Genomic DNA, 15,343 nt, shown 5'->3' on the forward strand with positions numbered 1-15,343 from the left:
CCACACTGGCTGAAGTGTTGAATACCATTATCAACAACATTTAAAAGCTGTTTCTACCTTAAAGACATGAAAGGCTTCAAACTGAATGTTGCGACTCTTGTCTCTTAGAAGGTTCATCATAAGTTTGAGATTTTCAGGTTTACTGATGTATTTTGTCATAATTGTGAAGTTGTGCCTATCCAACAGTAGTTCACCAAGCAGCTAAAAAACAAGAGGGAAGGGAAGGGAAGTGGTGAAGTTTTCCATTAGGGCTATAAAACTCAATCAACCTTTTTTTGTTCTTTAGCCACAATGATTTTTTTCAAGAGCCAGAATTTCTGGTATTATATTCTATTACAACTCTATTCTAGTGCTACCTAAACTAGCATTACTGAGTCTGCATAATTTGGACGACTTCAGGAAAAATTGGATGCAATCCATTGTTATTTGTTGTAATGTTGCAGGTAACACAGGAGAATATGTGCAAGCAATCTTGTGCCAAATTAAACCAGTTTAAAGGATACTGTATGGGGAGTGTGGCCAACAAAATCCTGACAAGTCTTCTGACTTACAGCACAAGGAGAAAACACACTACGGCCATCTGTAAGATTTTGAGGACCTCAATGGGCTAGTCAGGTTCAGCATTGGTTATTATGGCAAAGCATGAGTTCTAGGGGGGGCATAAAGACTTGATCCTTGGGGTCATCCAGTGTACATAGAAATTTCTGCACTTTGAACTTCATGAGTGCAGAATGTTAGATCATGCTGTTTGTTTTTATAGTGAAACTGTTGATATGAATCAAGGTTTGGGGGAAAAGGTTGTTATGTGTCCATGTGTATTTTAATATACTGATATACTGATGAGGCACCTTAGGAAACAAAAACTTTCCAGGTTTTTACTCAACATTTGCAAAATGTTTGAGTCTTGCAGTTATAGAACCTGTACTAACCATTAAATGTTAGAATATTGGTTTCCTAAAGTATATAAGCTCATGCTTCAAAACTTTCTTAACTGATCAGGAGACAACATAGAATGAATAGCTAGCTTGGTCCTACCTGCTGAAATTAAGTTCTTCATAATATTTTCTAATGTCAAAATAATTAAAGTCAGTAAGGTCTCTCTACCTTAAGTGACTGTCGTTTTGTCACGTAGTTTTCTGAATGGAGTAACTTCTCGTATTCACTGAAGAACTGAATGGAGAAAGAAAGAAAAATCTAACTATCACAAGCACTCTGATTCCAAATGATTTCAATGAACTGGAAGCACAAATATAAAACACAGAAATAATGTAAAGATTTAAACATTTCAAGTATTTTGCTCCAATTTCTGTATGATCAAGTGGAAAGGCTGAAGGAAATTTTCAGGCAATTCTTTAGGCAACAACATGACAGGGAACACAAGCAGATTTACATTTTCATTATCAGATGTGACCAGCAGATGGAGCACGGTTGTCACACATGCCCTTGTGATTATTCTGGCACACCAAGGAAACAGGTTTCTTAATATACAATTTCATTCCCAGCGTTTTTAGAACTGTGCAGTTGCAAGAGTTTGCTGTCAAACATTGAACTTGCATTGATATGGAAATAATAATAATAATAACTGAACAGATAGCAGTTGGGCAACATTGTGAAGGGACAGCTTGAAACTTCTATTAGGATATAATTAGCATTATTAAGTAACAACATAATTAAAAATAAAAAAAAAGTACATACCCTATCATAATGCTGTTCCAAGAACTCTGCACTGAGCAACTTGTGCCTTGTTAGTAAGTCCTGAAAACAAGAGATTACACGGTTATTTAAATGGCATTTCCATTCCTACCCTATAGTTCAGGGTGCAACAGTTCTTCACTGTATTCCCCTTTACCCCGGTTGTTATATGCAGTTTTTTTCATATGCTTCTCTGGTTTTCTTAAGCCACACTTTTAGAAATGACAATATTTCACTCTTTTTGGGCAATTCCTCTTCTAAATGGCAGCCAAGATGGACCTTGTTGTTGTTGTTGTTTAGTCCTTTAGTCGTGTCCGACTCTTCGTGACCCCACGGACCAGAGCATGCCAGGCACTTCTGTTTTCCACTGCCTCCCACAGTTTGGTCAGACTCATGGACCTTAGTTATGTCAATTTAAATGGATCTATTTTGAGTAGGACTAACATTGCTTGCAATTCTCTGTCTTTCAATGACAGAGGCCCTCACACTTTAATTCAATGTGGAACAATGAATTCACTTTGGCTTGCTTTTGGACAGTACCCAATGTTCTGCCATTTTGTTTCAGGTCAGAAGTAGTGTTTTTGGCTCTGGGAAAATGCTTTCCTTAAAAATCCTGTAGTCTTGAAAATATTCACCTTTTCCTTTCTGTTTGGTGCTAATTACTTTATCATAACCATACTATGTAATCTTCCTCAATTATTTACAGTCATACCTTGGGTTATGAACGTTGCGGGTTGCGGGTTTTTGGGTTGCAGACTGTGCCGAACAGTGGGTTACTTCCGGGTTTCGGCGCTCGCACATGCACAAAACCACAAAATGACATCACGCGCATGCACCGAATCACATCACACACGTGCACAGATGCGGCGCTGCGGGTTGCGAACATGCCTCCTGCATGGATCATGTTCGCAACCCGAGGTATGACTGTATATGGGTTACTACAGCCAATTATAGATCACATAATGGAAGGAATTTTGTCTGTATGCTACATAGCCAGCTAGGTTTGACATGATTAAGGTCCATTAATTTTGATGGGTCTACTCTGAGTAGCAGGTGGATACAACCTACCACCTCTGCAGATATTTTGAAGTCACACAATTAATGTGAAGAATGCAACAGTTTATATCTGCTTTCAGGAAGTTATGCAAGGCTCGTCTGCTCCTGCAGCAGTTAAAAAAATTTAAAGGGTATTTTTACTGCTGATATTGTTGTGATTTCGTTAATGCTGTTCTATGGTTGTTAGCTGCTGATATCAGATTGTTGTAATGAGATTTTATATATTTGTTATGTGTTGTATGTTTTTCTGAAATTTCATGGGGAAGGTGTGAGATAGATAGCTAGATATGAAGTAGCTGTCAAAATTCAGAATGTGTTACCTTGAAAGTTGCAAAAGCATCTGAAGCGATGTCAAATGTTGACATTTCCACATATCTGAAGAAGTCATAAAACTGCTCTGACCACAAGATTATTTTCGCCAGTGGTTCATGTCTGATGCACTCTCTTAACATGATTCCACAATTCAGAGCAATTTCTGGGGATTCGTAACTGCAAAGTGAGACATCAACATAATTAACTCAGAAAGAGAAATATGATCACAGCAACCTTTTTACCTCCTTAAAGTTTCAGCAACTACTGTATATAATATTTATTAGTAAAATAAATACTACAATTTCAGTGAAACTATTTTAACATTTTCTGTGCCACTCTTCAATGGCAACACTCTCACTAGGGTGGCACTGATGCTCTCTGATCTTGATAAGTAATCTAGGAATAGACATCTGCACTTTCAAAACACTTTCACAGTTCATCTATCTACAACTACACTGATCAATGTCCTATTAATTTTATATTCAATATTGTGCACCAGTTCAATTTTTTCAAATTGCCTGGCCGTCAGGAAGATCTACCACAAATAGCTGAACTGCCATTTAATATATGGTTGCCAGGATACATCCAAAAGGTGTGGAGATCCCCTGGAGCAATGTGAAGAGATACAGCATCAACTGAACACTGCCAATCTCCTTCCTCCTTTTGCATGCGCAGGTTGGCTTTCCACTTGTACACAGTGATGCGAGTTAGATCTTGGCCTATGGAAATAGCAGATTCTAGATTCTAGATTAGAATTTTGCTCTTTCAATGGATTACACTCTAATACCTTTGAAGGGATTGATGCAGCAACATTCACTAATACAAATATTGAACCTCCTCACCATCTCTGTTTGTAGATTATATTGGCAAATATTTTTTAAAGATACTACGTTGCGGTGGTGGCAGCAGCAACAGCAAATAATGAAACAGCCAAGAAAGGATGCTGCGTGAATCTAGTCTGGGAGGTAGTTCAAAAGGATAAGTCTGCATTCCAGAGAAGGCCTCTGTCACTCCTTGTTTACCTTCTGATGCTAGAGGCATTTGTAGCAAGGCCTCTGCAGACAATCATAACATATATGCCCACTGGTATGAGAGATTGATTCTTCAGATAATTTGGCTCTGGAACTACTTTCCCCTCTCTATGACAGTCAGGTTCATAACCTCAAATGCTGCTAATCTCCAAAGGCTTAGGTTGCAACAGAGGTCAGGAATACTTATTACAAACTTCATATGATTAGAAAGCTGTGTCCCTTTAGTCTTTCAGACTTAATGACCCTCATTCACACCTTTAAAATGCACTGAACACAAAGCTGAATTTAATTGTTTGGAAGCGCCAAATAAAGTAGAATGGGGTTTCAAAGCTTCCTCATGGAGATGGAATGTCAGGAGCATTTACACTGATACTCTAGTATCTGCAAAGGCTTCTTACCATATTTGTATTGGTTTGACTGAAAAAGCTCTCAATAGTTTGAACTTTAACTTACCTAGACTGCACCTTAGCTATTAAAGTGATCTTAACATTTAGTGGCGATTAATGCACTGTTACCTACACTTGGATGGGCAAGATTGGAATAAGTAAGTATAGTTTAATGTGTTCAGAACACATTGCTTGTTTGGAATTTCCTGCTGCATTCGGTGATGTACAGGGTGGATTGGTCTGGAAATGTGGGATGAATGTGGCCTCCCTAATATTTTTATCTATCTTCCTAGTTAAGGAACACAGCATCTCATTCTGAGAACATCAAGCTATTTATGCATGCAAAACTAAGCACCTCAAAAATATGCTATACTGCTTTCCCCCAAGAACTAGCTGGTGTAAGAAAGGAAAACAGAAGCTACCCTAAACATTTGGCCAAATGCAATTGAGATCATCATCATCAGGAGAAAAAATAGCAAAGAAAAATAACTGGGTTCTGTTGTGTGAAAGGCTTCCAAAGTGTTTTAAGGTTGGCAAGCTCTCAATTAACTGTTTTCATAGGTTTTTTTTTCTTTTTTAAAAAAGGAAGAGATGTCATTTCCTTAAGTACGGAAGAAAACAATCTCAAATACCCCTCTGTTTCAAACAGCACCAACACTTACATTACGCATTAATTTGGTGTAAAGTGTCACATTTGTTTCATTGTTAGAATGTTAAAAAAAACCAAGCATGATGCTTCAATGAAACAATGCAATTAATATAAGAAGCGGAAACAGCAATATGGCAGGGAGTGCACATAATGAATTAGCCCTTGTCTGGGCAAGCCTGAGCCAACGGTGTATCATAACTACAAGGATATGGATTGTGTATCACAAGCCACAGGGTGAATTGTGGCACATGACTTCAGTTTGAAGTTCTGCTCTGTGAACAAAAGGCACAGGGTCAAATGTCTTGGCCCAGTTTGCAAAGTCAGATAATTCTATGTGCAAAACTGCTGCCAAACTGCGATCCTATAGGGAAACTTTAAGGTGAACATTTCTAAGCAAAAAGGCTTAGTTATCGCATAGCACTAAGGCAAACTGTGGCTTAGTATGAAGGCATGATAGGGAGATTGTGACTGCATCATTCCTCCTGCGGTCTTGCTACTATTTTAAAATATAATGACTGAAAACTCCTGTAGGTTCCTTGTTGTGATGCCAAGGTATGTCCTTTTAAAAGGTTAGTCACCTCTATGCTAAGCGAAACCATGCCTTAAGTCACAGCAGTGGGGACCAGAAGAGTAGAAAAATGGCTGCAATCTCCTTTTCAGTAGCCTACACATTTGTGATAAACCATGGTATGGCTTAGCATTAAGTGTGAACCAGGTCAAATACAACTGAGGAAAGAAGGGAAGGCACCAAATGCAAGAACAAAAGGAGAGATGATCTCAAAGGAACACAGGAGGTGATTTGCTGTCCAATGTGTTTTAAGTATTAGTTACTCCCTTGGAAGAGCAATGATTCAGTTCATTCAAAGAGAAACCAAACATGGAATTCATATCCTTTATGAATGCGTGAGCTTCAAAAAGTGTCTCCATTGCCCTTTAAGGTCTCTTTCACATACAGTCAGCAGTCACTTTCATAATTTTGGTTGATTTTTTCTAGCAAAGACCTATGACCATGCAAGCCATCTGTTTTTCACAGCTCAGTTCGACTTCCAATCACCGATAGTGTACCTGACTGAAGAGAGCAGGAGAAAGGGGGCGGGGGGTGACCTAGTCTTAAACTGGAATTACAGCAGTTTATGTTTGTTTATAGAACATACTATACGCACCCTTTTAACAGCATGAACAGTATATTTTGCTGAGTGCAGATGTATTCGACTGTGGGAGTTCTTGTACCAATTTGCCTCCTCAGAATGTTGTTGAATATCTGAGCCACATCCTTTTTGCCCTGAAAAAAACACAAGCCATACAGCATAGAGAATCAGTGGTGAATATAAAAAGGGATAACATGAAGAGACCATAACTTCATGCCTTTAAAGCTGCAAACTGAATTGTCCAAGACTTGCACTTATTATTGCCCAAGAATTCCCAAAACATTTGCTATTGCGATGCCAATTTTAATATATAAAGCACAGAGTACAGTTTAACCAATGACACAAGTTTAGGAGTTATGGTTTTATTTAGTCCTAGAATAAAATTTATCACAGTTATATATATCACTGGTTGCTGCTAGGAATCCCCCTAATCCAGTCATGATTTGTGTACTTTAAGAATGAAACCAAACTACCATACCTGAAGTTTCCATCCCATGTGAAGTTTGACTTAATCTGTGACACACTCTTAGCAGGTAAACTTCATGTTCTGAATTGACTATGAGGCATTTGAAAAAGGAACAGTATCTTGTTTCATGTACCTCAAGATGAGTTACACTTGTGTTCATGACTACTCCTTTCTTTATATCAACTTCCTCAGAACTGTTAATTCATTTGCTTGTAGTTAGTAGATATTACTACAAGCAGCAGGAAAAAGGCCACAAGCAATGCCTTAAAACATTTATCTAGGAAGATCATGTTGTTGACAGTGTTTCTTTGCTAATTCAAGGTGGTTTAAACCAGGGGTAACCAGTTGTTGCTGAACTACATTAGCACCAGCCAACATGGCCAATGGTGAGGGATGATTGAAGCTTTTACAGCAGGGGGCCAGTCTACTGTCCCTCAGACCTCCGGGGGGGGGGGGGGCTGGACTATATTTTGAAAAAAAATATCAACAAATTCCTGTGCCCCACAAATAACCCAGAGATGCATTTCAAATAAAAGGACACATTCTACTCATGTAAAAACATGCTGATTCCCGGATAGTCTGCGGGCTGGATTGAGAAGGTGACTGGGCCGGATCCAGCCCCCGGGCCTTAGTTTGCCTACCCATGCTGTAGTTCAACAACACCTGGAGGCAGTGTGTTGGCTACCTTCGTTTTCAATGTTACTCTGGAGTATAAGGGAGCCATTTTACTATGAGAAGCTCCCATGCAGCTGAGTCTCAAACAATATGGGTGAGAACAATCACATGGGCTCAAACTGGAGAAATGGCATCCAGCCAAGGAAGAAGTGCTGTTATCATGGAAAGAGACCCATGCCACCTGTCTGTAAACATTATCCACACCAAATGGAAGCTGCAAAGGGGGGGGGGGGTGCTTGAAGTTTTCTACCCACCCACCTGCACGAATAGTTGGATGTTGAGCTGCTGAATATAAATGCTAAGTATTTAAAAGACAAATGATTTTCTAAATTCCAATTCCATTGTAAGCTGGCCCAAAGCAGCACCAGAGCTCTTTGTTCCGGCAATGAGTAGGACAGTGTTTCTGGAAGCGGCCTCACCCAAACCCCACGTATCACAACAGTCAAGCGTCATTCACCAGCTCAGCCAATTTTGCCTAGGGTCTCATTATTCTTTCCGGACTTGCCATTAGTAACAGTATTTCCTTGTTAGCTGCATAATGAACTTGGTGATGGTTCACAATAATACACAATTACATCATTGTCTGAACTATTTACCACTTCCAATGATGTAACTTTGTCACTATGATGATAAACACACGTCCTTCACAGGCAGAGGTGAAGACTAAAAGCTACTAGTACTGACCCAAGCAGAAGAAGGCATTTAACAAACAGTTTTCAGAAGAAACCAAGAAAAAAATATCACTCCAGTAGTTGAAGTAACTCCCTGGGGGCATTTGTTTTAATAGATATGAAAGGTATTTTGTGGTCCACACACAACACCCTGAAGATCTGTCTGCCCACAAACTATTGAACATCTATTGAAGAAGAGTAAATGCACACCTCAAACCTAGAACACCTAATATCCCTTCCATAAGCAAACAATACCTCTGGAAAGTAATTATGTTTATTATTAGTGGACTGGATGAGAGCCAACAAGCTGAAGCTTATTGTAGGTAAGATTGAGGCACTGTTAGTGGATGGATGGGAGGTGGTTTGCTCTTGATGCGGATACACTGCCTCTGAAGGACCAAGTATGCAGCTTAGGGGTACTTCTGGATCCATTCGTATCACAGGAGGTTTAGACCACCTTGGTGGTGCAAAGTGCTTTCCAACAGTTTGGCTGGTGGCCCAGCTACACACCTATCTGGACAGGGAGAGCCTAACTTCTGTTGTCTATGCTCTGCTAACCTCTAGGTTAAATGACTGCAATGCGTTAGACGTGGCGCTGCCTGTGAACAGTTCAGAAACTTCAGAGGGTGTAGCAAGATGGTCTGAGCATGTAATGCCAATTCTGGCCTGACAGCATTGGCCTCCGGTTGGTTTCAAGGTCCAATTCTAAGTGATGGTTTTGACCTATAAAGCCTTAAACGGCTCACGACTGCAATACTTCAAGACAACATCTCCCCATATGAACAGACCCTGACCCTGTGATCATCATCTGAGGCCCTTATTTGTGTGCCTCTTCCATGAGATGTCTGGGGAGTAGGAAAACAAGAATAGGCCTTTTCTGCAATAAGTCCCCGTTTGTGAACACACACTCTCCCCAGGCAGACATGCCAGGCAAAATCATTCCTCTTTGACCATGCCTTGGGATGATTAAACAATCTATGGCCTTAAAATGTTGTTGATGTTGTTGTTGTTGTGCTTTTATGTTGTGAATTTTGTGTTTTTGTATTGTAAACTGCCCTTTGGAATATAAATTTAATAAACAAAAACAATTTATATCCCACCTTTTCCTCAGAACCTGGACTCACGGGGGACTTACAAAAATTAAAATAAAACAACAAAAACTCTTGCTATGCTATACCTGGGTTTCTCAGTAAGCATATATGGAAAAGACAATCTCAAAGGAGACAGTACAGAAATAACTGGTTCACAGAATGAATGTAGTTTAAGAAAGTCATTTGTTTAAAGAGAAATAAGGTTTTTTAGCATATGAGTGTTTTCTAGAACTTTATACAATGTAATTTCGACTTTAAAATTTCCCTTAACAGATCACAAGGATCTAGTTTTATAAGACATCACAGTGGCTTTGTGGACTTCCTGATTAATCTATTCTGGAATGCACCTCCAAGGGGAAAATATCATTCATAACAGTGTCAGGTATGACAATAAGCAGAAGAGACCAGAGAGAGTTGACATTCCAAAGTAAATTCACCATACCAGGATCCATTGAAAGGACAAACAACTCTGTTTCACAGAGAATTAAAAGGAAAATTCTTGGAATACCAGAAGCCTTTATCCAATTTACATTCATTCACTATTCAGATAATCAAAATGACAAAAGAGTTGTCACCTCAGTACCAATAAGCATAGCTAACGTGCCTTGAGCAAGTTCACAGAAATCTAGCAATCCTTTGCAGCCACAAAGGTTCCAAATGCACACATGCAGATACACCACCTGCAGGGCTTCTGTTGCAATGCCATTAAAAAAGGAGCCATTTTGCTCAAGTGAAGCATTACAATGCACATACAGCTTCTCCTTTGACAGAAATTACTGCTGAAATTTCACTCTCCCCAGATCACCAGGCTCAATATTACCTCTCCGCAAAAGTCTGCAGGCATGTGATGAGCTGGGTGTCCCCCTCCCTCTACAAAGTTTGTCTCATTTAGAATCATGAATTTCAGGCTTTGCATAGACATCTGGTTGGACTCTGTGAAAACAGTATCCTGAACTAGATAAGTAAGGCTCTTCTGATGTTCTTCTAAATCCTACCAATCACATAGCATATTTTCCCATCCCTGATCTAGGGCAGCAGCAAAAATTAGTAGGAGTGGATCCACAAAACTGTGGCCCCAGGATCATGACCAAGGATGCCTTGAGCTGTTTTACTTCTCTTTGAACATGAGGGATCCTGTGTGCTTTACCTTTCCAGGACTAGGAGTTAAACTGCAGTAATAGGTTGGGTATAAAATGTGCTATGACAATATAGTTCTTTTGATGTTACAGTCAAACAACTGTCAAAGTATTAAATGTTCCTTAATAATTAATAAATCCAGAAATTTTATGTGTGAGCATATATTCTCCATCACTTTCCAAACTACAGATTAGGAAGAACTCTTGGGGAACATGGTTTTCTAAAGCAACATGAATTTGAAACTGAAGCTGCAATGAGTCTGTGTAACATTTTCTTACCTCAAAATCAATGAGTTGTAGGTCAGCTACTAGGGTGCTAAGAAGACCACTGTTGTATAGCTCCTGAGCAAGCTGAGCAACAGCTTCTGTCTGAGGCTCCTTTTCATTTGTGCCATACAAGATTTCTTTCATAGCAACTAAATTTTTGGAAACTTCTTCAGTAGCCTGAGCAAGGAAAAACATAAAAGCTGTAATTGTTTCAAAAGCCAAAACCAAGCTACTCATTAGTATGTGCTTGAGACCAAAACATGCAACAGATATCAAAATGAACAATGAACATCAACACATATTTCACTGATAGAATTACAGCCCCAACTTCTGCCCACCTATGCATACCTACCTCCTGGTTGTACACTGAAAGAATAAAATTATTCCTAATTGGTTAAGTGGTGTTTGTTATGTGCTGAAAACACAGAGAGCTTCAGATGGCTAAAGTGCAATACATTTTTTAATATACAATTTCACTGGTGTAGTTCAGCCAGATCACAAAATCCTGGGGTGGTGATGAGAGTTCAGTATGCCACATTCCCACAACCAGGGGAGAGTGACTAAGCTACAGAATAACTGGTAATCCCATGACACTCTACAATGGGGGGAAATTGGGACGATTTAGTTGGGGTGGGGGAAGCTAGCTGTCATCTGAACATATTCCACAAAAGGACCATGAATGCCATACTTTAGCTGAAAGTCAAGGATGTTACACACTGAATAAAGGTTAGAGAGAGAAAGGGGGGGGGGAGTCAGAGTGCTAACAAGGTCTGTTCTATGACTAAGTAAATATTTACTGCACCAAGAGCAATTATATATGCCACAAACCAGCACAGTGGCAGTTTAAAAATAAAGCTGAGGTAAACCAAGAAGCTGGAAATAGATCAACATACACAAAATTGTCCAGAGATAGCCTAACACAAAGTGACATGCTGAAGAACAAAAAAACCCTAATATTATTTCCTCAGTCCTACATTATTGCAAGTAAAATCCACACCATGCAGGGAAGACATCTAAAACCTAAGGATGTTGATTGTTTTTCCAACCTCACCCAAGAAACCACCATTGCCAAATTTACCTGCAATCAATATCACAAGAAAATGCCACCCTAAACGAATAGGTGAAGCATGCCGCCTCCCAAGGCCATCTGTTTGAGGAGAGGAGAGACGGGCCAGTAGGGACAACTTGCAAGTGAGAGAAAAGGCTTTCCAACCTCTCACTATTTGTAATGGCATCACTTCATTGAGAAACATGAAATTTGAGGTGTTCTCTGTTCCTAGAACTCAATCAGGAAGCAGGACTTTTTTTCAGCTGGAGCTTGCCAGAACTCAGTTCTGGCACCTCTCAGGTGGATGGCATTGCCATCATAAGAGAAAAAGGGAGGTGTTCATGGTGAGTTCTGGCACCTCTTTTTCTATAATAATAGCTCTAGGTAGAGAAAACTATTCATTCCATGCTCCCTAGGAGGAAGTGATATTCCTGAGGATATTTAGGAGAATCATTGCCTTCATGCTGATTAATCACTCTCTCTTCTAAAAAACAACACACACAAAAACAAAAAACAAGGTTTGTTTGCTTTGGAAGGGGGAAGTTGTGGAAGAAATGTCATTCTGAGCTCAAAAATAGGGAGAATTCAATACTGAACTGTCCCAAAATTCAAATACCCACAGTATTTTTAAGCCATGAGATCATCAGCCTTTCCAGAAACTCAAAACAGGAGTTGATCTGGTCAAAAGGATTTCTGATATAGCAGGGAGGCTGCCCAATGAGTAGGAAATTGCAACTCACATTTGAAAAGATTTAGTGCACACTTACATATGCTGTCAGCATCAAATTGGTTAAGAGGATGTAGGATTAATGATCTGGCATTTCCTATTGTTTCAACAGGTTCTTTGGCATAACATGAAAAACAGCTGTTAAAGACCATAAGCAGCGCTATATTAAGCAGGAAAAACAGGTATTTAAGAAACCGTCAAATCCCTCTTGCCTGCCCTGTTACAAATAGCAATCAGTTCTACAGGCTGCACAATCTTGCTTTCCAGCCCCAATTGGGACCAGGGCTGTTTAATGCACAGGGGTTATAAACGGGAACTTTTTGAGCACTGCAGGGTGGAGAGCATTTGGTCTCTATTCAATCAAAAATGCTTAGCTTACAGAAGGGTTGTTCAACCTCTTGCCAGGTAAATAGTAGTTTTGAGATCACTGCAAATCTGAAGTAGTTCCATTGCATATGTGCACGTCAATGTGCAGGGTTGCACACTGTACAGAAGATATGCACATATATGGAGAATCCTAAACTGAGCAATTCGTGTGAGTTTCAGTGCTACAAACTTCTGCAATACACATTCACTGAGGTCAGTGGGGAGACAACAATATGCTACTGTGGACTCTGGTGAGAAGAAGAATGGGGTAACACCAGAAACAGCTGCTCATTGTTATTTTGAGTAATTACTGTACCCCTTGAGTAAAAAACTGGAAGCTGTGTGTATCAACCATATAGGAAAGAGAGAACTTTTAAAAATTTGAAGCCACTATCTCTACCACATGTTACTTTCCAGTGACAGTTTTCTTGTGACACCCAAGTTAATAAATAATTCTTATGGAAAATGCTTAATAATAATAATAATAATAATAATAATAATATACTGCCCTACACCTGCAGGTCTTGGGGTGGTTCACAAGATAAAATCACAATATAAAAACACAAAATATATAAACAAAATAAAAACAGAAACCACCGAATAACACCCCCCAACCCCCCACATTTTAAAAGGGCACTGGATGACAATAAACCAAAGGTCTGGTTAAGGAAAAAAGTTTTTGCCTGGCACCTATGGGTGTATAATGAAGGCGCCAGGTGAACCCCCCTGGGGAGAGCATTCCACAAGTGGGGAGCCACTGAAAAAAGGACAGTTCTTGTGTTGCCAGCCTCCAGACGTCTCATGGAGGAAGCACACGAAGAAGGGCCTCAGAAGATTATCAGAAGATTGTACATGAAATCTTTAAGTGCATTTGTGTATCACATTTCACATATTAAGGCGTATATAAAATATGAAACAGAATGCCCTTCTTTATAAAAAAAATGAAAGGAAGCTTAAGAGGCAGCATATCAGGTAGTGCGGTAGACAGTACCATTTATAAAACACGACACAACCATGAAGATTGGTTTAACAGGATTGTTTCCTTAACATGATCCTCCATAAAATGGATGATTTACATCTGCTTCAAAACTTTAAACATGGTATCTATCTTCTCAATAGCATAGCTTATTTCTAAGAGTAGTACTTTAGATACACTGAAAATTATATCATATTTTGCCAATTGAGAAGAGAGGAAAAATTGTAATGAGAAGAGTTATAGCTTCGTTAGAAATAGAATGAACTGTGTAGTTAGCTCAATTCTTTTCCACAGGAGCTTCTGCCACCCGGACAAATAAGTCCACATTGTTTTTTGGATTCCCAAGGCAGCAGCTAGAAAGATCAAGCTCCTTGCAGCCAGAAAGGAATGGCACAACACTCTTCCCACCATTACTAATTAAAATTCCAGGTGGAACAATAGTTATCCTATTGTGAAGAGAATAAACAACCAATGGACTAAACCCTTGCCTGAATCTGAATGCCTAATTCCCACAGTGATTTTAGTTCTGGTTCCAGAAGCAAGTGACATCAGCTTCAAGATAATTTAATTTGCTCCAACCACCCAAGAGATAAAACAATTAGCCGCCGCTAGGGTAGTAACTTTCATCCAACGGCTTCACAGGGTAAACTCCAAGAAGTTAAGAGCACCAGGGAATAGGCACATTATAAAGGGAAATGCCATTCATGTTTATACTTGCATGGCTATATTAACACCAGTCTTTTAATTTCTTGCAGTCTGTGCATCCCCAACCCCCAATACTACTTATAAGAGGCATATTATTTTGTAGGGTGTTACAATTTCTTTTTGCAGGCACAACCTGCAGTGCTATGTGGGCAACAAAGTTCCACACATTCTGTTGTGCAAACCAGAGCCACGTTTCCCTGTAGATTTGGAAGTATAGAACACCACAACAAGGTGTAGAAAAGTGGGATTTTAGGCTTATAAACTGTACTGGTTGACTGAGAGAAAACTGACCTGCGCGTGAACATTGCTGTGTAAATATTTTCCTACAACATCCCAGAAAACAGCTATTTAACCAACTGGGCCACATTTAAAAGCCTTCTAAAGCAAACAAATTAAAATAAAACTAACAGCTCAGCCCATAATTATGTGACAGGACTGCAGATTGGGCTGTGATTGCTAAAAGGCTGGTCTCTGATGTGCCTTTTTAATTCTGCATTTTAAAAATAGCTTTTCCAACCCATCCTCAATGATTGACCACAAATTATTTAAAGTTTGCTTTGATTTACTATCAGCCTTCCCCAACATGGTGCCCTCCAGATGTTTTGGACTACAATTCCCAACACTCTTACCACTAACATGCCAGCTGGGACTAATGGAGTTGGGAGTCTAACATCTGGTTGAAGAAGGCTAATTTACAGGAATATAAGAAATGTATGCTGGGAGTCCTAAACCCTTAGGAGCTGATTTTTTGAAGAGGGTGCTGGGAGGGGAGTTCCACTGGTGGAAGCATAAGTCCATTGTACAAATGGGTGTGCATGTGTCACATCCATGTGTACTCTCTCACACAAAAGCACACCAGAAATTGTTTTGAAGATGAAATGGCAAAATAAGTAAAAGGGCGAAACAAAGGGCTAAAAAAAGACCCCAACTTCACCATATTT

At 39.5% G+C, this 15,343-nt stretch overlaps 2 protein-coding genes across 4 annotated transcripts in view; one reads left to right on the top strand and one right to left on the bottom strand.

Moving 5' to 3' along the window:
* LOC307216071 (G-protein coupled receptor 35-like) overlaps positions 1 to 15,343 on the top strand; it is a 307,342-nt gene that overhangs the window by 243,634 nt on the left and 48,365 nt on the right. The gene's annotated exons all lie outside the window — the stretch shown is intronic.
* CAB39 (calcium binding protein 39) overlaps positions 1 to 15,343 on the bottom strand; it is a 47,449-nt gene that overhangs the window by 3,338 nt on the left and 28,768 nt on the right. For all 3 annotated transcript variants that reach the window (XM_079975920.1, XM_079975921.1, XM_079975922.1), the window contains exons 3-8: positions 10,593 to 10,757; positions 6,290 to 6,408; positions 3,069 to 3,237; positions 1,696 to 1,755; positions 1,105 to 1,170; positions 58 to 201 (exon numbers count right to left, since the gene is read on the bottom strand). In XM_079975920.1, the coding sequence (XP_079832046.1) occupies positions 58 to 201; positions 1,105 to 1,170; positions 1,696 to 1,755; positions 3,069 to 3,237; positions 6,290 to 6,408; positions 10,593 to 10,757 (723 nt within the window). The remainder of the gene's footprint in view (positions 1 to 57; positions 202 to 1,104; positions 1,171 to 1,695; positions 1,756 to 3,068; positions 3,238 to 6,289; positions 6,409 to 10,592; positions 10,758 to 15,343) is intronic.

Source organism: Podarcis cretensis, assembly GCF_951804945.1.
Source record: "Podarcis cretensis genome assembly, chromosome: 5".
NCBI classification, from domain to species: Eukaryota; Metazoa; Chordata; class Lepidosauria; order Squamata; family Lacertidae; genus Podarcis; species Podarcis cretensis.